We start from the raw sequence: 20,763 nt of genomic DNA, 5'->3' as shown, positions 1-20,763 counted from the left end.
ATACCATAAACTCATCTTCATAACACTAATGCATTATTACCTTTGCTTTATAGTTTTTAAAGGCTTTTGAACTCGTTATCATATGATTTATGACTTTTGAACAGAATGACCTCATTTATTTCTAAATGGCTTCTCTATCAGGTGGAAAATACGGAAAAGTGCAAAGCAGAGCAGATCATATCTTAGTTGTCAAAATAAGATACTGTTAACAGTTTTTCCTGTTTCCTTCCTTTCTTTTCTATGCATGTTTATAGAATTGAGATCATATTGTATATGCCATTTAAATGTCAAAGTTTTCTTTTTTTTTTTCCTGGTTGTGATGGTAATCGATGCCTTTTATAAAAACTCTGAAAAAGTTGTAGAAAACAGGCAAAAGTCCAAAGCAGAAAATGAAAACCACATATAATTGACTACCGTAGTTAACCACTATGAGAATTTTGGTGTATTTCCTCCCAGGATTTTACTTTTTTATTTTTATTATTATTTTTAAAAACATAGTCGGAAGCATACCAAGGCAGGAGTGCTTGGGCGGCCTCTACTCTCTAGCCTAGCGGACCGGAAGGAGCAGATCAGCACTCTTCTTCCTGGACAGGGGTAGTGAGAGTGGATATTTTCCTTTAAAGCTCACTTGTTTCGTTTTCTAAGCTAGTTTGTATGTTCTCTTCTTTCCCCGAAATCTTCAAGGTCACTGACACCGGCCCATATTTCAACAAGTTATCCTTGGTGGCTTCCGGAAGCCCATGCTCTTCTCTGCGGCCGTTCACGTCTGTTTACAGGGAACCTCCCGCCCCTACTTCACCCTCTGCGATGCTTGAGGAAGTAGTAGCAGGCCGCTAGTCCGGAGATTTCAAACCGACTTGCAAACCTGAACAGCAGAGTCAGAGTCGCCCCGCGCGACTCCACTAGGTGTCTCTCTGTGTAAGGGCTGCGATTGGGTAAGGCCTTCGCGGCTAAGTCCCCTGCTCCAAGGACGCCGGCAGCTGGCCGAGGCCAGCCCACCCTCGCCCCTCCCGAGGTTATCATCAGAGCGCATTTCCAGGTGGCTCCGATTCTTCACATCCTGCTGTTCTCCGGAGGGTCTTTTCTCGTGGCGAGAACGCCCCAGGATCGCTCTTCACCTCTCGGGAGATCCGGGTAGGCCTCCGTCACCGAACACAACACCAGATGTCCGATCCCCGCCGCCTCGCTTTGCGAGCCGGGGGAAGTGCGTCCCTTTTCGCTTGCCTTATGCCGGGCGAGGCGGGGACCGCACTATTGTGCCAACTGCCGCGGGGGAGGGGGAGAGAGGGGGAGGACGCTCACGTGCTGCTCTCTGTTTTCCAGCTGGCAGCAGTAGCTCCCGGGAAACCAACGTTCAGACTACCAGGGTCAAGATTATATTGTCCTGGGACTCCGCACAGGAGGGAGGAACGACCATCCACTCGAGCTAGGCTGCGGACGCGCCCCTTTCCTCCCCTTTGATTCGCCTGGACCACTCGCGGCTGCCGGCGCGCCAGCGGCTGCCGAGCTTCCTCAGCCTTTGACAGCTCGACCTGAGCACCTCGCGGCCTGGAGTCTCGGCTCAAGGGGCGGGGCGCGGAGGGGCGGGGCGAGCGCGCGCGGGGCGGGGCGGGGTGAGCGCGTGTCTGAAGGCTGGGAGCGAGCTCGCGAGCTGAGCCCAGACAGCGGAGCAGGGAGGTGCTAGCGAGAGGCAGGCACAGCCCCGCCGGCTGCCTGCGGCTCAGCGCCGACTGTGCTGCGTCCCTGGGTTCTGCTTTCTCCCACCTCTGCTCAAGCTCCCGCAAAACTTTATTCTCTTGGGCCCTCCCCCCTGGGTGTCTGAAGGAATCGGAACACTCGGCCGGCTCTGCGCTCCCCTGCAGCAGCGGCGATCGAGAGACTTGAATCCCCTGCCCGCCGGGCTCTCGCGCCCCGCGCCTCCTCACCTGCTGATCGCTCCTCAGAGCGGCGAGTGGACATCCGCGGAGAGGCCGCGTGGGCGCCAGCGCCTTCGAACTCGCGCGCTCCCCGCGGCAGACCCGCCCGGCGCAACTTTAACTTGATTCCTCTCGCCCAGTTGGGGCACCGGCTGCTGCTGCTGCTGCTCCCCCCGCCGTCGCGGCCGCCGCCGCAGCCGCCGCCTCACAAAGGGGTGCAGGGAGCAGAGGCGGCGCAGGCGGCGGGCACCGGCGCCGGTGCGCAGGGCGCGGGCCTTTAGGTCGCCGAGGCCCGGAGACAAAAGGGAGACTGCCTGTGTTCGCAGACGGCTCCTCCGCCTCCTGCCCGGCTCCGTGAGCCTCCTCCCGCCCACCTCGGCTGCTTGCTCTGCCTTCCTTTCAGCGCGCCGTCCCTGCAGTGCTCTGGGACCCGGCAAGCCTTCGGGGCGCGCGTCGCTGCTGGTGTTCGGGCTCTAGCGATAATAAATGATAGAGGATACAATGACTTTGCTGTCTCTGCTGGGTCGCATCATGCGCTACTTCTTGCTGAGACCCGAGACGCTCTTCCTGCTGTGCATCAGCTTGGCGCTGTGGAGTTACTTCTTCCACACGGACGAGGTGAAGACCATCGTCAAGTCCAGCCGGGACGCGGTGAAGATGGTGAAGGGCAAGGTCGCTGAGATCATGCAGAACGATCGGCTCGGGGGGCTGGACGTTCTGGAGGCCGAGTTTTCTAAGACCTGGGAGTTCAAGAGCCACAACGTGGCCGTGTACTCCATCCAGGGCCGGAGGGACCACATGGAGGACCGATTCGAAGTTCTTACGGACCTTCCCAACAAGACTCACCCGTCCATCTTCGGGATCTTCGACGGGCACGGGGGCGAGGTAGGAATTCTCGGGGGCTGTGTGTGTGTGTGTGTGTGTGTGTGTGTGTAAACAACAGGACCTTGTGCGCGCGGCCGGGGAGGACTTGGGTGCGAGGGGCGTGGTGATGGCCTGGTGCCGGGCTGGACAAAGCCCCTACTTCCAAGTTGCCCCAAACAGTGCTGGATCCAGACCTCTTGGGACTGCGGGTCCATTGCTGGGGGGGGGGGCGGGGGGGAGGAGAGGGTCATCCGTAGCTTATTTTGTGCCTCCTAATTGATGAGGTTTCACAAGGCCAGAACCCAGCAAATGACTGTGCTCGTTTTGCCGGGAGAGTGAAGGGTTTCTAAAATGAACTTTGGCCCGGAGTCCCTGCGCCGGTTTTAGGGTTTGAGACCGAGCTAGGCACAAAGAAGGAAGAGAATATCTTTGATTCTCGTTAAGGAAAAGAGACACAAAATGCAGAGCCGAGTCAGTGAGGGCTTCGTGCGGATGAAGAAAGCCGTGACTCCTTCCCGTCACCTTCGCCCTGAGGAGGAACCCGCAGGGCAGCCCAGCGCTTCTTCCCAACTCCACTAACTTTGCAAGTGCAGTCGTTCCAGTTGACAGCACTTGCCTCGCTGGCCGCCTGCTTTTAGCTGGATCGTGGCGCGCCGGACGGGAGATGGCGCTGGCCTTTGCAGAGGTGGCGGTGCCTGCAGAGCGGCGGTGCCCAGGTCTCGCCCCTGCGCCCTGGCCGGCGTGGGGCGCAGACGCCTTCCGGCTTCTAAACGCCTTTATTTGAGGTTCATGTGGGAGCAAGAGATGAGATTAGAACGCCGGTTGCGGCACTCTGGTTGCGCCCCGGGGCCCCGATTTTCTGGAGGTCCGGGCGAGGATTGGCTCTGGTCCTTGGGCATCCGCCTAAGCGAAGTGACTGGCAAATGTGGCTCCAGCGCCGTGCTCCAAAGAGCACAAAGCCAGCAACTTCATCTCTCTCATTTTGGTCCCCTGCAGTTTCATTGCTGCATACTCTCCCCCCCCCTCGTCCTCCAGCATACATTCTTACTTATATCCCTCCTGCCTCCTTGCCACCCCTTCATCATCATTCCCCCCTTCCTCCACAACCCAGTGCCCCCCCCCGCCCAACTTTCCCCCCAACTCTCTTCTTGGCCCTTCTGGTCTCTGGGTGGGGATGCCATTCTCTGTCAAGCTTTGCTTGTTTTTTGGTATTTCTTCTGGGTGAATATTGAGTAAGCTTTCAACTGTTTATCTGCATTCTGCCTTTTATACAAGTCACTTAACCTACCACTTTGCTACTCTTCCTAAGATACTGTATCTACCCGCCTTGTAGAACCAACTTTGCCAGGAGTGACAAACTTAGTTGGAAAATTTATTTGGTAGACCTGAAATCAGTTTTTGCTATTTTCCATTCACCGTTGCCCTTTCTATGTTGTCTTTCAAAATGAAGTTTTCACTGGTTGTAAATTTGTAGTCTCCTGTGTAGTGTGGGTTCCTTTCCCCTAGGTTACAGGGTAGGTGAAAGATGTGAACTTAATTAAGGGAAGAGATACTATGTGCTTGGGTAAAAATATACCGGAATGACAAGGTTGTCAATATAATGACTGATTTGTTTTCTTGGCTTGAATCAGAATGTTTATATTTCATCTTATGTTCCTAGACTGTTATAAGTAATTTGATAAAGCTTATATTTGTTATATATTTTTAATTAAAGTTGTTGGCAGGTGATAATCTGCTCCTGGAGTTAGAAAGCACAGCTTTATTTTTAATTTAAATGTCTGGATGTAATGTTAATGTTGCGAAACTTTGGCTTATGCTTGTCTGGGTGTGCTGTATTGACATGTTTGAATTCTGCATGGGTATTTTAAACTTTCTTTTAAGTTGATATTCTAAAACCTGAAAGTTGCAGATCCAAATAGATTTCAGGTTGAAAAATTTCCAGTACTGTCTTCTGGTAAATATACTATTCAGAAAAGAGACAGGATAAATGCTTTTATTGAACTAGAAACATTTTAGCCTTTTCATTTATTTTTCAATAATAGAGGAGAAGATGATCATTGTTAGCGAAACTATGAAATGCTTTTCATTGTGTCTTTCATTTAAAAAGCCTGTGGTTAGAAAAATAATATTGTCCTGTGCCCTTAAACATAGAATAATTGTTCTATTACCTCGTAATGTATGTAGCTAGTTCATAATTTTGGCTTTGTTTTAGGGCAAAATAAGGAGTTATAAGAAGGAGTTATCTAGTTGCTATTGAGAATGCTATAATAACATAATATTAGGTAATTTTTCTCCTGCTTTTCTTTTATTTAAAGAAAATCCCACCATCTAATTCTTGTCTCTTGTGTTGTTTAACTCCTTTAACATTCACCAGAGGAGGGTGCCAGTGTTTGATTTTGGTACAGATGATGGTTATCATTTTTTTTAGAAAAGAGAAAGCTTTTAAAAAATTCTCTGCCTCTCTCTCTCTCTCTCTCTCTCTCTCTCTCTCTCTCTCTCTCTCTCTCTCTCTCTCTCTCTTTCTCCCTCCGTCCCTCCTGCTGTTTGTAGAGTGCTACAGAGGGTAAATGAGGAGTTAACTTTTATTTCTAATAATTCAAACTCATAAGATAGTTTGTAAAAACACCAGGACCCATCTACAATGGTAGTGCTTTGTATATTCAGAAGGGACCTAAGCCACCTTGTATATCCATTTTATCCCATTTTTAAGATGAGATGTTTATTGACAGCTGGAGAAGTTGTGGCCTTCCTAGACTACATGGCTAGTTCAAGGCCTTCAGTTTGGTGATCTTTATATTAAGTCACTATATAAATTAGTTTGCATATTTACCTAGAAAAGTAGCACACTAGGGATACAAAGGTGAATGAGACATGATTCTCATCCTCAAAAAGTTTCAGTGTAGTGCAAGAGATAGACCTGCATGCCAAAAATTACAGTCATAGCATGCTTAGGGTGGTATGGAAACTGAGGAGGGGTACTTAAATTAGACTGGGAGGTGGGAGGCCTGAGAAAGACACTTGGAAGGTACCATTTACTGCAAAGTTAAAGCATAGGTTCTGGCTTGAGATCTGGCTTTGCATTTCTGCTCCCTCTGCCTTATCCTAGCTGTGACCTTGGGCAAATTGCTTAAGCAACTTTATCTGGGAGCTTTTCATCGAAAAAATAGGAATAATAGTGCACATAAGCTGCACTCTCATCAGCTGTATTATACCTGATCTAGAGAAACACTTGGTAGAGAGAAAGATGTGGAAGAAGAAAGCTTAGAGATCAAGAAGACTGCAGTATTAGGGCAACAATATCTGAGAGAGAGAGAGAGAGAGAGACTCTCCATGTGAAAGACACAACTTTGATCACTAGAAAGGCGTATGTTGGATCTGGGTAATTCATTAGGTATCCCCAAACTCTCCATCTCTCTTTGTTCTAACTTCTGGTGAACTGATTATTAAATCAGTATTCCAGGCATCCTAGCATTAGGAAAGCAGCATCCTGGCTTCAGGTGCAAATATTTTGATTAGTGGAAAGAAATAGTCTCTGTAATTAATTAATAAATTGGTATTCTGATTTGCACTTCAGCCTCTTATGAGTTAGGTTAGCGTAAGTTAGTTCTCTGAGTCTCTCCAACTGTGTATTTTTGACAAAGATATCTTTGGACTTATTGTGCCAAGGACCAGACTCTGGATGGCTGTGACATGCATGAGATCTTAAAGAGCCTTGTCTCATTGGTCCTACGAGCCAGCTTCCTCACTTGATGCCCTTGGGCCCTTGAGATATTCTAACCCCAATACTATGGGTAGATGGTTCTCTCTCTCCTCTCTCTCTCTCTCTCTCTCTCTCTCTCTCTCTCTCCTTCCCTCCCTCCCTTCTTCCTGCCTCACTCTCTGTGTGTCTAAAGCTATTGCAGTGATTGTTTGCTGTATAACGAAAGATTAAAAACAGCAAAAAGGTTAAAAAAAAGCTCAGATTGCATTAACTGATGTGGAAAGATTATTTTGAAAATTGAAATATAATGCTTATGTTAAGAAAATGTTTTTTTTTGGGGGTGGTGGTGGTGCTTGTGTGTAATTTTTATCCACAGGCAAAAGTGGGCTTTTGTTTTGCTTTGTTTTGGTTTGTTTTTACTTTTTATATTATCTAGAAGAAATACCACCAATCCTTTGAAACAACTTTGTCAATGTTCATGGCTGAAACCTATGTAGAAGAACAGATTGGTATGTGTTCCATATGCTTTTGGACATTACTGTATTAAAGGTCATATATTATTGTATCATACAATTGACACCCAGCTTGACCAGTGGCTGAGCTTAGAGTTTTCACTTCACATCAGAGAGAAGCTGGCCTTCAAATGCTTGTCAGGGCCTACGGCCTTGAGGCTTAGCACTTTCCAGAAGTTCAGAAGAGAAACTGCATGGATTGCCTGAAGGAGCTATACAGTCAGTTCTTTAGAAGAATCAGTGGTTCTTAACTTTTCTTTTCTTTCTTTCTTTCTTTTTTTTTTAAATTGGGGAATTGGGGGGATGGGAACAGTGCTGGGGAATTAGGGGATGGGAACAGACAAGTTGCTGTCCTTTTGTTCTTCAGTCTAGTTGTGGAGGACGTTGCTTCACTGGCCCAAGTTGGCACCATCATTGCGCTCTACCCGGGCGAGGCAGATCAGTGGTAGGCTTCTGGAGGGCCGCTCACGCTGGCTGCTGGCTCCACACGGTAGCCCATGGCAACCCACTGCCACAGGGGCTGCAGCCTACGCCGTCGCCGGCAACTCATGGCAGCCCAGCTCCAGGTTGAGCTGTTGTTCAGCATCTTAGCTGTGGAGGGCAGGGTCACTGGCCCTCATATGTGGGATCCGAACCCCGGGCCCTTTGGAGTCCCAAGCCAGTTCTCAACCATCGCGCCACTCGGCCGGCCCAATTAACTTTTCTTGAGTAATGCTTCTCGTTGAGGATGTGGTGAACCTACAGACATATCCCTCAGAGAAGGGGGCATGTGAATCAAGTTTTGTTTATAATTTCAAAGATAAGTGAATGCTTTAAGCCTCTGGATTTAGTCTAGATAGAATAAATCCATTTCTGATAAATTTAGACCCTCAGGGAGCTGTGTATATGGACCCCTTCCTGGGCTCAATCACATTCCTCTCCATCATTTGCATATATTGACTTATGTGCTGTCATTTGCCTGTAAGGTTTGTTATGAGGGATAGTCTTCCAAAGCTCTCTTGACAAATCAACTGCAAGGATGTCATTGAGGACTTTATTTGTTAGGCTGTATATTCTCTTTATGAGGACCAAGGGATAAAGAGTTCTCTGACAGCTTTTTGTTTTTATCTTAAGGATGCTGAATCATGTAACTGATTCAACCCTCCTGTGTCGGCTGCTAGAAGTGTTAGAAATCAAATCTCTGACCTACCTACTACAAATACAAAGAACTTTACAGACTACATTAATTTGGTACATGAACTTCACTTCTAGCACAGTTTATCAATCCTACATTCAGTGTTCCTTTGTCCCTTTTCTCTCATTCTCCTCTCACATATATCATTTTATCTTGCTGTGGTATATGTATTTGGGTAAGTTTCATTGGATCCTTTCTGAAATAAGATATAGTTCTGAACAAATAAATTATGAAAGGCACATGAATGATCTGCTTTTCAGACATTACAGCTGCTGTTAGTAAATGTTGGGCTCCCATATTACTGATGTACAAGAGGCCTGTGGATTTAGTGTGGACAAATACCTTATGGTTGAAGAGAAAAGTCACATTGTTTTGGTTTAAAATGGCACATTAACATTTCTGACAAAAAGGGAGGAACACTTTCCTCTTAATAAGCCCCCCATCCTGTTCTTAGGAACCAATTTGTAGATGAATGTAGGATTCTGGATTTTGAACAATCTGGACAGATTGTTTAGAAATTCAGTTCAGTTAAACCAGCATTTTCTGTATAGTCTGCCACAGGTGAAAAATAATGTTATGCTCTCTCTGACACCCGAAGAGGAATCAGTGCATTCTGTGCCCACAGGGAGCATTCCATCTTCTTGGGGAGATGAGCTTTTTAAAAATATAGCAGAGCTACCAGACTCAGTTGCACCACCTACAAGAGGCTGATGGTCTGACTAAGGGAACTTGGGAAGCCTTGGATAATTTTGAAGAGGAACTGACATTTGATTATATCCTAGCATTTCAGTAGACAGAAATTGGGTGGCGGGAGGATGGAAAGATGACATTACAGGTGGAAGAAAAAGTGGAAAATGGTATAGAGGAAGTAAAATGCAGGGACAGCTGGAAGAAAGGTTGGTAGCCCCATTTGTTCAGAGGAGACTTTCCCTAACTATTGTCATTCTAGAAACCCACTCATATATATATTTTTTCCTGTATGTGAGTACCCTCTGTGTTTTGATATACTTAATATTGCTTTTTAGATTGAGGTTTGTTTTTTTTTTAAAGTTAAGTATATTTATTTTAAAAAGGAACTTCATTTCACTGCTGTGGAAAATGCATACAATGAAATTCTTGGCCTCCAACTTACTAGAAGTTGTGTCCGTCTTCTTGGGGTAGAGTGATTCTAAAAAGGTTCCTCTCCTGGTCTCTGGTTGCCTCTAGAGTCCCTCTGTCCCCCTCCCCTTGCTTTCTATGAGCAAAACCTTGGCTTTTAAAATGTACTTGTTGGCCATAACTTGAAGTGAGGCAGGTTGCATGCTCCCTTTGCAGGAGGAAGATACCTCTGGTGATGCCACTCCTTGAGGAACTCTGGATTAGGATGACTTTCCACTATGATTCACATGACAGAAAAGATTTCCAGTGTAACTCCTCTATGGGGAACCCAGAGTTATGGGCACTTTGCAATGTTCTAACAGATATCCCATCCCCATTTCTAATGCAGGCAAATGAGAAGACATTATAGGAATAAACCTGAATCCTTTCTAGCTTAGTTTAAAAAGTAAACAATTCACAAATTTTTATATTTGAGCCATTGTTGGTCACCAATTGTCACATACTTACAACGACAAGATACACCAGTGTGCTGGGACCCACGGTTGAGGAACCTTAGCCTGGAGTTTACCAAACACACAGGTGAGTAGTGGGAGATGCTGCTGGAACTGTTGTCAACACTGACATGGACAGCTACACCGAGGAGCCTTGGACGTGTGCTTCAGGTATTGGAGGATAATTGTGTATTTTTGAGCAAAGGAATGGCATAAGATCCATGCTTCGGTAATCCTGTTCCTCTAATCTATATGGAGCATTGATGTGAATGAACAAGATAGAAAAGGGGAGAGGTAAATTGGAAATCCTGGGCCAAAGCAGTGATGATGAAACCCAAGGGTATGGGCCATTGCTAAAAGAGAGGGAAAGGCTGAATTGGAGACCCTCTGAAGTGGTAAGACTGCTGTCAAGTTTCCTAGGGTGGCACCATCAGTATGAACCAGAGCCACTGAATGAAAAGCAAATTTGGACAATAGTGAGTTTGGCTATAAATTTGTTTCCTTTCTCTCTTATATTTAGACATTTCCTGGGATTCATAAAATGTTGATTGACCATTTGGTTCCCCAATTTGTAAAATATTATTTCTGTCATACTTTATCTAAATGGACACATTTTAAAACAGTAAAAATATACATTGTATATAATATTTGATTTATCCAAATGGAAAGGCATTTGTTACTATTTTACTTTGTTAACTTAGGGATTGTTACAAGGAATATAGCATTTCCAAGACTGAAAAACAGCACAATGTTTTCACTTCTCATAAATGATTTCATTTCCCTGACACTGATTTTAATATAAAAAAAATATATATATCATTCAACCTCACATTGAAGTGGTTCCTGGGCTCTATCCAATTTAAATATAGGCACATAATTCGTTAGAGACTCAGTTTGAGTTTTTATATTTGAAGCATTTGTTTTATTCTTAGTTTCTATTTTGATCTCTGACCACTTCAGTAATATAGTTTTGTGGTTTAACTTTTATTACCATTTTAATAATTCTATTTAATGAATATTAAATATGTAGCAAGTTAAAATATTTAAAAATAAAATTTATAAAATTATAAAAGTAATATGACTACTTGATAGATAATATAGAAAAGAAAAAAAAAACCACTCCAAATCTCATTATCCTGTCACATCTTCTATTACGATTTTGGTGTATTACTTGCTCATCTCTCTTTATATGCATTTTAAGTATAATTTTATATCATTATAATGATGGCATATGGTTTTAAATCTTGGCTTTTTCACTTTGTATAATCGTACAAACACATAGTCATTTTGCTCCATAATTTTTTTATTTGTTTATAATACTGGAGTTGATATGTTTAGTTTGAGTAGATGCTAATCTTGTGTTTTCATTCCAGAAGGCTACTTAATACATTATTCTTTTAGTATACTTAAGTCAAGCCCAAGCTTTGGTGACGGCTAGTTACAGTCTGTTTTTAATATAAATATTCAAAAGCAAAGTTTAAATATACAAAGGAAGCCATCATTTAAAACTACTTAATAGCAATATACTACCTTTCCTAGCTTTCTTATATAGTTATAGGCCCTTCCTTGAAAAGTATGGAGCATTTTAAGTAAATATTCTTGTAGAGAAAAATCATGTGTAGTAATAAATTGATATCCTTTCAATAAAGTTGAAGCCTGTGCTATGTAAGACTGATTAAAAAGCGAAGACATAATACTTTACATCTGAGAAACAGATCTACAGATTTTCATTACTTGATATTTCTGGAGAATTTTTCCCCTTTCTTTGTTTAGTGAGAATAGGGCCTGATCTAATGGAGCCCTAGCTGCCTCCAGCTTTTTGAGAATGAGAGAGGGCTTTGGTAGTGGAGTCTGTTAAGAAGGAGGCTTACTTTCCTCCATTCCTAGACGAACAGGGAGCTCCTGTCTGCGACTGTGCACATGGTTCCTGAAGGTTAGTTTGAGGCCACTGCGTGTGACTGTGCAAGATGTGCATTGTACCATACCAGAGAGAGAGAGAGAGAGAGAGAGACACCGTTTTCAAATGTGTACAGAAGTGTCTGCTCCCCAAGCTGGGTCCGTAATCACTTGAAAGGGCACCTTTCTCTAATGGTACAAAAGTGAAAGGTCCCATAGCGTTAGACTTTATGTCTGAGACACGTTCCTTACCATACCATTGATCGCCATCGCCCTCCTTGTTCTCTCCTGTGTGAGCAGCTGACAGATAATCTATGTGTCTTAGTTGCGACACCAAAGACCACTTATCCACTGCGCACCATGTCAGCAGACCTTACGACTTCCCTGGAGAAGGGATCACTTATTTGCACTTGCTTTTCCACGTTAATATTCCAGGTTTTGAACATTATAAATGTGAGTGGGGATTTAATGCCCTGTAGTAATAAATCTTAAATATATCAACTTGTATTTTTAATAAGATAGTCTATATTCAGTGCTGCTCTTGGACAGTCAAGTTTTTAATCTAAAACCACTTAAAATTCATTCTCTTAGTTATAGAATTGCCGTAGGGCAGAAACTGTTTTATTCTGATAAGTATATACCATTAAAAAAAATCTAGTGAGTGCTTTTATTTCTCTTTTTAATCAAATAAATTAACTTACAGTTAAATTAGTCACTGGACATTTTCTGGCCAAATAAGTCTCTTACTGACACAGTCAGGATTTCCTGGAAATTGAGAGATAGTAGGATTTTTTATCATACTGTTTGCATTTTTCCTCCCTAGAATAATTGGATGAGTTTGCTGTAACAACTGGTTTGTGACAGACAAATATGACTGTCCCAGAGTGTGGAATTAAGAAGTTTTTACTTCTCTTTTATTTTAACACTTAGATGTTTTTCTAACTTTCTGTTTAAAAAGAAGATTAATTTTCTCTTTACATAGTCCCGGCAGGGATCTTGAATTGTCATATAATCCAAATATAGTGCCTACTGCTTCACAGTTACACGAATAATCTATTTTTAAAGACGTTCATCAAGGAGATTCCACATTTTTTCTCTATAATCATTTCTTTCAGGAAATTCATCTTTATATGTGAACGAGGTCCCTTTGGTTTAACCTTATTTCTCTTATCCTGGCCTCAACAGACATACACAAGGATTAGGTTGTTCCCAGTTGTAAATCTGTAAGATTACAGTAATCAAAAATCTCCTCCCTACTCCTCCCTCTATTACATAAGTATGTTAAATTTATGGGCAGAGCACTCATCTCAAAAAGAGGAGATACAAGGTAATTTCTACCAAAGAGAGAATAGTTTTCAGATGATGAATAATAAATAGCTCCTCTTTGTAAAGAGCTAGTTTGGCAGTAATAAAGGAAATGTCTTCTTCCAGTTTTACAGATTGGTGGAGTAAATCTAGCTGGACACTTAGGTGGTGCATTGATTGGAAGCTTTTGGTTGCAAGTGACAGAAAACTCAAGTGGAAGCACACTAGTGACATTTATTATCTCACATAAAAGCCGTGGAAGTGGGTGTTTCCAAGGCTGGTGCATCTGGCAGCTTAATGACTTCAAGTCTTTATGTAGCTACATCCAGAGACACGAAAAAGAAACTGTGTCCTTAAAGCCTGAGGAAAACCTTCCTAGAAACGACCCCTCACATCTTCCAGGCCATAATTGTGTCTATGCCTAAATCAATGCCTTGACCATGGGAATACTATCATCACGATAAACTCTGACCCAGCGTAGTTCACCTTGAGTCTGGGGAGGAGCTCAGCCTCCTCTGGAATTCATGGCAGCCTAGGAAGGTGAACAAATTAGAGTTTTGTTCGCTCAGAACAAAGGGAAGTGCAATGGTTGTTGGATGGGCCACATAGGTGGAAATGGGGTTCAGAGACAGTGGCCTGGACCATTTCTTGTCTGCACATTAGCAATCATTTTGGACAATGTTGCTATAAAAGTATATAACACTGACATGGGGAAAAATTAGCTTTAGAAGACTTTAAAAAGGGTGAACCATCTTATTTTTGGGTTGGCTTAGGGATGATTTTGTCTGGGAGCTAAGATGTACATTTGGTATTTTAGGGTGCCAACACGTCTTAAGAAACCATTAGCAGGTGCTTTTCTAACTCAGGTTTTCTCTTTGTTCTTTGTAAACTAGCAACATGGAGGGGACTGAGTGTTGGGAAAACAACAAGGTGATTTTCTTTTCTCTAATATATGATGGTGTTCAGTACAGTTAATGCTACTAATGAATGTGCAAGCATCACAGCAGTTTTGTTGACTATCCATTTCTAGTTTACTGTTTGCTTTTGACAATGAATTCGTTGGTCAAATCCAGTAGGATTTTTGTTCCTTAATTAGTAGATGTCATAAGTTTTATTACTTTGTTTTAGGACAGCGGTTCTCAACCTTCCTAATGTCGCGACCCCTTAATACAGTTCCTCATGTTGCGGTGACCCCCAACCATAAAATTATTTTTGTTGCTACTCTATAACTGTAATTTTGCTACTGTTATGAATCATAATGTAAATATCTTTTTGTTTTCCGATGGTCTTAGGCGACCCCTGTGAAAGGGTCGTTGGACCCCCAAAGGGGTCGTGACCCACAGGTTGAGAACCACTGTTTTAAGATATTCGACTCTACCTTAGGCCAAAGAGAAGAGATTCCTGGAAGGTTCAGAATTTTTGTACACATTTTGGAGGGGGACAATCTAGCAATGGTCTAGGTAGGTTTCAGGGAGAGGGAAGGGCGTTCAAGTCTTCAGATTTTTCTGTAGGCCAAGCGAATGTGCCTGCAGTAGATTCTGTGTGTGAGAATGAAGTGTGCCTCCTACTGCTGCTGCTATACATTGATTCCAACGGCATCTTTTCATTAGCTTTTCCTGACTGATTATTACCAGTCTGAAGAAGTGCTTATGACTAAACTTCCCATTTAGTTTTAGTAGCTTCTAGTGATTGATTCTTTCTCTACTTTTTAAAAGAGATTTGCAATCATATTGTTTACAAATAATGTAATTGTACTTCCTACTTTCTAAATAGTTATACTCTTTGTTTTTGATTCTTGCCTCATTGCATTAACTAGAATACAACTATGTTCGGTAATTATCATGATAGTGGGTGTTATCATGTTCCTATATTTGAGATTATTTTAAAAGTTTGAGATGAGGGGAATGTGAAATGGCTTCAGTTTATGGATAATAATAGGGCCAAAGTTTCTTTACTAATATAATGAAAGATGAAAACCAGTAGTAAGGTAAGAGCCAAAGAAGAAAGGATATTCAAGGCTTAGTAATATAGAAAGTGAACGGTCACCAGAATGGACTAGAACTTAGTGTAGATGTGATGCTGAAAACCAGAGGGTGTTGATTACACGAAGAGAAGAACAAACACTGTCTTTTCTTCTTTGAGGAAAAATTGTCATCACTAGATCCATCTCATGGGAACATCCTAGGACGTGTTGACTATAGGCACACAGTATCTGACCAAACAGGATACTGATCTTGCAGGTTGTGGAAGACCTAGCAAGATACTGGTAGGAATTCCTCCCCCTGGTTCCAGAGGACTGGGAGGCCTGGAGCCATCATGTCCTGGAACTTCTCTCGTTTTTGGTGAAGGTTGTCCCTGTTTGATCTGGGATTTCCTCTGTAGAAAATCCTTGCTCTAATTTCTACTGCCTGTCTTATAAGGAAGTTGCAGCTGTGTATGGAAGAGTCTCATATGGAGTGGGGTTAGGTCCTAAGTTGGTGTACAAAGACAAAATTACATATGGCCAAAATTTCCCTTGAGGGATCTCTCAAATTGCCGGTAAAGAACAGTGTATGTGCTTTTTGTCCCTTGGAGCTGCACCATGGCGGTCGGCAAGAATAAGCGCCTTACGAAAGGCGGCAAGAAGGGAGCCAAGAAAAAAGTGGTTGACCCATTTTCCAAGAAAGATTGGTATGATGTCAAAGCACCAGCTATGTTCAATATAAGAAATATTGGGAAAACACTAGTCACTAGAACTCAAGGAACCAAAATTACATCTGATGGTCTCAAGGGTCGTGTTTTTGAAGTGAGCCTAGCTGATCTGCAGAATGATGAAGTTACATTTAGAAAATTCAAGTTAATAACCGAGGACGTTCAGGGCAAAAACTGCCTGACTAATTTCCATGGCATGGATCTTACCCGTGACAAAATGTGCTCCATGGTCAAAAAATGGCAGACCATGATTGAAGCTCATGTGGATGTCGAGACTACCGATGGTTATTTGCTTCATCAATTCTGTGTTGGTTTCACTAAAAAACGCAACAATCAGATTCGGAAGACCTCTTATGCTCAGCATCAACAGGTCTGCCAAATCCGAAAGAAGATGATGGAAATCATGACCCGAGAGGTGCAGACAAATGACTTGAAAGAAGTGGTCAATAAATTGATTCCAGATAGCTTTGGAAAAGACATAGAAAAGGCTTGCCAATCTATTTATCCGCTCCATGATGTCTTTGTTAGAAAAGTCAAAATGCTGAAGAAGCCCAAGTTTGAATTGGGAAAACTCATGGAGCTTCATGGCGAAGGTAGCAGTTCTGGAAAAGCTACTGGGGATGAGACAGGCGCTAAAGTTGAACAAGCTGATGGATATGAGCCCCCAGTCCAAGAATCTGTTTGAAATTCAGACTTTTCACAGTGACAAATAAAACCTGTTGGTGATGTTTAAAAAAAAAAAAGAACAGTGTATGTGATTTTGCTCCTCTTATTCTGTAGAGTATGTAGTTATAAATGCATAATAGCCGAAGTAATGTATAGTATAGGATAAGGTATATGCATGTAAAATATAGTTTTATAGTGTTTTAAATAATATAAAAATGTATCTTGAGTGTGTGTAAGTTTGTGAATGTTATCATTTCACTGTACCATCTGTAAGATAATAGAATAAGAAACTGAAGAATATTTTTATTTTCAGGTGGTGACAGGAACTTTTTTTCTTTTAAAGAGAGCATATTATACATTTCTCTGTGTGATCACTTTGAGAAGATTTAATTTCTTAAAAATTTAAAGATACAAAGCACAAAAAACATGTGACTTTTTGTAGTTAGGAATAAGAGGAATATATCTGGATTATTTTAAAAGCCATTTTTAGAAAGATACTTATAGTACCATATTGAATACTTTATTTTTAATCTAAGTGCCGGCCATATCTTTGACACCAGATGGGAATATAGAGATGGGCACTCAGCCTGGTAATTTATACTCATGAATACATAGGAAAGGTTTACACTTGATGTTTTTTTCTTGACTATGGCTTGAGAACCTGGGGGATTTAATTATCCAGTGAATTCGGAAGAGAGACCAATCAGGAATTCTGACCTTTCCTACTTTCCTGGCACCCTCCTGAGCATCTGATATGGCTCATTAGGTACGTTTGAACCTAAACTGTTATGATAGTGTCTGGTCCTGGGTTAGTTTAAGAATGAGACTCTTTGAGCAGCAAAGAATTCTTGGAAAGGAAGTTTATACTTTTAATATCTATGAGATCCAAGTGGCTGCTAATGAAGAAATCACACCAGTAAAGTACTGGGACCCTGACAGCAGCCAGAGCAGCTCTGTACACCTTTGTACACCTTCCTGTTACGGCCACAGCCCAGCTCTGGTGACGGAGCCACACAGAGATAGAAATCGTTTATCCCCAAAGGATGATGGACTGCAAACAGTTTTGATATGAAAGAGCCCAGGCAAGCATGTACTTTGGAAACATTACCCAAGAGGGAATTGTTTGATGAAAAGGACAGTCAGTTTTTTTCCCCCTCAAAAATAGAATAATAGTGGGCGTGCCCAGCTGATGTTCCCACTTTACCAGAGAGATGCTTTCATCCCCAGCCTTTATGGTGACTTTATGTTCTAGAGATTAGGACATCCACTTTCTTCACCTTAAAACATTTACCATTGATAAAATAGTATTTTTTGATACACAACCCCTATTCAAATTTTGCCAATGACCCAACTGTTCTTTATAAAAACAGCTTTACTGAAGTATGATTGGCTAACAATAAACTACACATATTTAACAGATACAATTTGATCAGTTTTGTATATATCTGTGAAACCATCACCCTCAAGTTTCTTCATGCCCCTTTGTGATATTTCTCTTCTGTCCTTCTTCACTTTCCCCCTCCATTCCTAGGAAACCATTTTAAATTGGCTCCCTGTCATGATAGATTTAGTTTTCGTTTTATAAAATTTTATATAAATGGAAATTTAAAGTATGTACTCCCTATTTTTCTGGCCCCCCCCCACTTATCATTATTATTTTGAAGTTCTGTGTTGCTGCAGCTAGCAATAATTCATTCATTTTTATCACTTAGTATTCTATTGTTTGTATATACCAAAATTGGAACATCCAATTTTTATGTGTTGTTGGACATTTGAGTTGCTTCCAGTTTTTGCCTGTGAACTTTCATGTACAAGGCTTTGTATGGTCATATGCTTTTATTTTTATTTAGTAAACACCTAGGAGTAGATTGGCTGGATCATACGGTAAGTGTATGTTAGCTTTAAAAAACAAAACAAAACAAAAAAACCCTGCCAAACTATTTTCCAAAGTGGTTTTGCTATTTTACGTTTCTATCAGTGATATATGAACGTTCTAGTTGCTCCACATCTTTGCCAGTCTTTTAAATTTTAGCCATTCTAGTAGTTGTGAAGTGGTTTCTCAGTGTGGTTTTAGTTTGTATTTTAATGATATTGAGTATCTTTTTATGTACTTTTTGGAAGATGGCCTTTGAAAACATGGAAGAGGAATGGTTATTAAATCTTGGTTTTCTTGTAAAATCTGACCTTTGTCCTTGCCTCTACAATGTGAGTGGAAAAAAAAAATCAAAGAGAGGTGAAAGGGATAGGAGTGATTAGACATGACCTTCTTTTACTGAGAGAGACTCAGAAGCATTGCCTAAAAATGAGAGGTTTTGACAGAGTGCACAAGGTAACCAAGAAATCAGATGAACCAAGGAAAGCAGAAGAGAAAGACTAGGGCTTAAGACCACTAAAAACAGTTTGTATTATCAGTTTCTTTTATTTTTCTTAAAACCCCATGTTTTTGTAACAGATTGAAAATCTGAAGGAGACTTCCCTTAGAAAACTGTCTTTGAAAGCACAGACTGTAGACACTGCTCCTGCTTTCTTCCTCCTTACTCATTTCCTCTTCCCGTCTGACACTTTTTCAGACCTGGTTTTTTGAAGGTTTCCAGGGGTCTCACACTTGCCATGTGTGATGGCTTGTTTTCAGCCCTCATCCTCTTAGATTTTTCTGTAGGATCTGGTTTTCCTGACCACCTGTGCCGCCTTCTTTTTTTTTTTTTTTAAGATTTTATTGGGGAATTGGGGGAGAGGGACAGCGTTAGGGAATTGGGGAAGGGGAACAGACAAGTTGCTGTCCTTTTTTATTCTTCAGTCTAGTTGTGGAGGATGTTGCTTCACTGGCCCATGTTGGTATTATCATTGCACTCTTCCCTGGTGAGGCAGATTGGTCGCTGGGCCCTGGACCGCCGCTCATGGCAGCTTTACAGCAGCCCACTGCAGCCCCACTGTAGCCTACACCATCGCTGGCGACTCACGGCAGCCCAGCTCCAGGTTGAGCTGTTGTTCACCATCTTAGCTGTAGAGGGTAGTGTCACTGGCCCTTCATGTGGGATCCGAACCAGGGCCCTGCTGCTCAGAGCTGGTGTCCCAAGCCAACTCCTAACCAACGTGCCACTTGGCTGGCTCCCACCTGTGTCTTCTTGAGACTCATCTCCTTGGTCTTAGTGACACCACTTATATATTTTTTGGTCCTTTTTTGAGTTTTTTGAGGGTTTTACTTTCTCCATAACTTAACGTTTTGAGGAGGGCTGTACTTAGTGTACTGGTCCCATTTTGTTTCTTTGCACAGAATTTTTACAGCTTCCGTAGTTTCAGCCATCATTTTTGAGCAGAGTGCTCTCCTTCCCATGTACAGCCCACATTGTTACGTGCGGACTTCCTATTTTCTTTCTGGGTGTCACCTCCTTAACAATCTGTCTGAAGCTAAATTGGCCCTCTGTGTCCCTAGATTAATTTCTTCTCCAGGCTTGTCTCTTCCTCTCAGGGCACTGTCGCTGTCTCAGTCTCCCAGTCTTGACACTAACATGTCACCTTTGTTCCCTCTTCATTGAAATTTGTGAGACTTTGTATATCTAATGCCTTTCATCTCTGTCTCCATCTTTCTAGTCATACCACCATCATGCTAATTCAGACTTTCATTACTTTCTCCTAAGATTGTGACAGTGACTTCCTAATTAGTCACTTCATCTCTTGTCACTTAGTTTCTGGTCCCTCTCCATTCTAATCCACTCACTGATGTCTCTGATAGATCTGTCTTCTAAACTCGCTGGGTTGTACATTGTTTCTTTTTGAAAGGCTTACGATTTCTACCAACCATGACTTATTTCTCTGAAATTTGTTTTTTTTTTGTTCTCCTGGTGGCATCCCTGACTACTTTACCTTATTCAACCTTATCTTTGGTCACTCCCCTACACAAAGCTCTACATTACAACAAAATTGGTCTCTATCGTTCCCTGAATACTTGATGGATACATATGCCCACTGCTGCCATTTTGTTAACTCTATCCCATTCTCTGAGAGAGTTCTCATTCCTCTTTCCCATAGCTTATGTCTTGTCCTTATTTCAAGGCTCCCCTCAATTTCCAGTCTTCCATGAATTCTTGCTTGGTCATGCCAGCTTTAAATAATCATTCCCTTGTTTGAACTTATGGTCTGTGGCAGGCAATTGGACATTTTGTGTTAGTGTTCATTGTTTTTTTTAAATTAGTTTCAGGTGTACAAAACAACGTATTAGACATTTCACCCCTCACAAAGTGATAACTCACCTCCCCCAATATATTGCCCCTCTGACATTAGATATATCTATTACAATTTCATTAACTCTATTTCCTACACTGTACTCCATATCCTGTGACTGTATATATATATGTATATATATATGTATATATGTATATATATATATTATAGTTGACATACAATGTTATTCAGCATCAGCTTCAGGTGTACAGTGCAGTGATCAGGCATC

General features: G+C 42.1%; 1 protein-coding gene and 1 pseudogene across 2 annotated transcripts in view; both read left to right on the top strand.

The window, feature by feature from the left end:
* Positions 1 to 1,651: 1,651 nt before the first annotated feature.
* PPM1L (protein phosphatase, Mg2+/Mn2+ dependent 1L) overlaps positions 1,652 to 20,763 on the top strand; it is a 290,360-nt gene continuing 271,248 nt past the window's right edge. Inside the window, exon 1 of the mRNA XM_019626870.1 lies at positions 1,652 to 2,801. Within this exon, the coding sequence (XP_019482415.1) occupies positions 2,403 to 2,801 (399 nt within the window). The 5' untranslated portion in view covers positions 1,652 to 2,402. The remainder of the gene's footprint in view (positions 2,802 to 20,763) is intronic.
* On the top strand, positions 15,501 to 16,378 carry LOC109373191 (40S ribosomal protein S3a pseudogene; annotated as a pseudogene). Its single transcript, XR_002122174.1, has one exon. The product of XR_002122174.1 is annotated as a 40S ribosomal protein S3a pseudogene (transcript).

This window comes from Hipposideros armiger, unplaced genomic scaffold (assembly GCF_001890085.2).
Source record: "Hipposideros armiger isolate ML-2016 unplaced genomic scaffold, ASM189008v1 scaffold_16, whole genome shotgun sequence".
In the NCBI taxonomy this organism is placed as follows: domain Eukaryota; kingdom Metazoa; phylum Chordata; class Mammalia; order Chiroptera; family Hipposideridae; genus Hipposideros; species Hipposideros armiger.
Note: the sequence above shows the minus strand (reverse complement) of the source record. Positions and strands in the feature narration are given on the sequence as shown.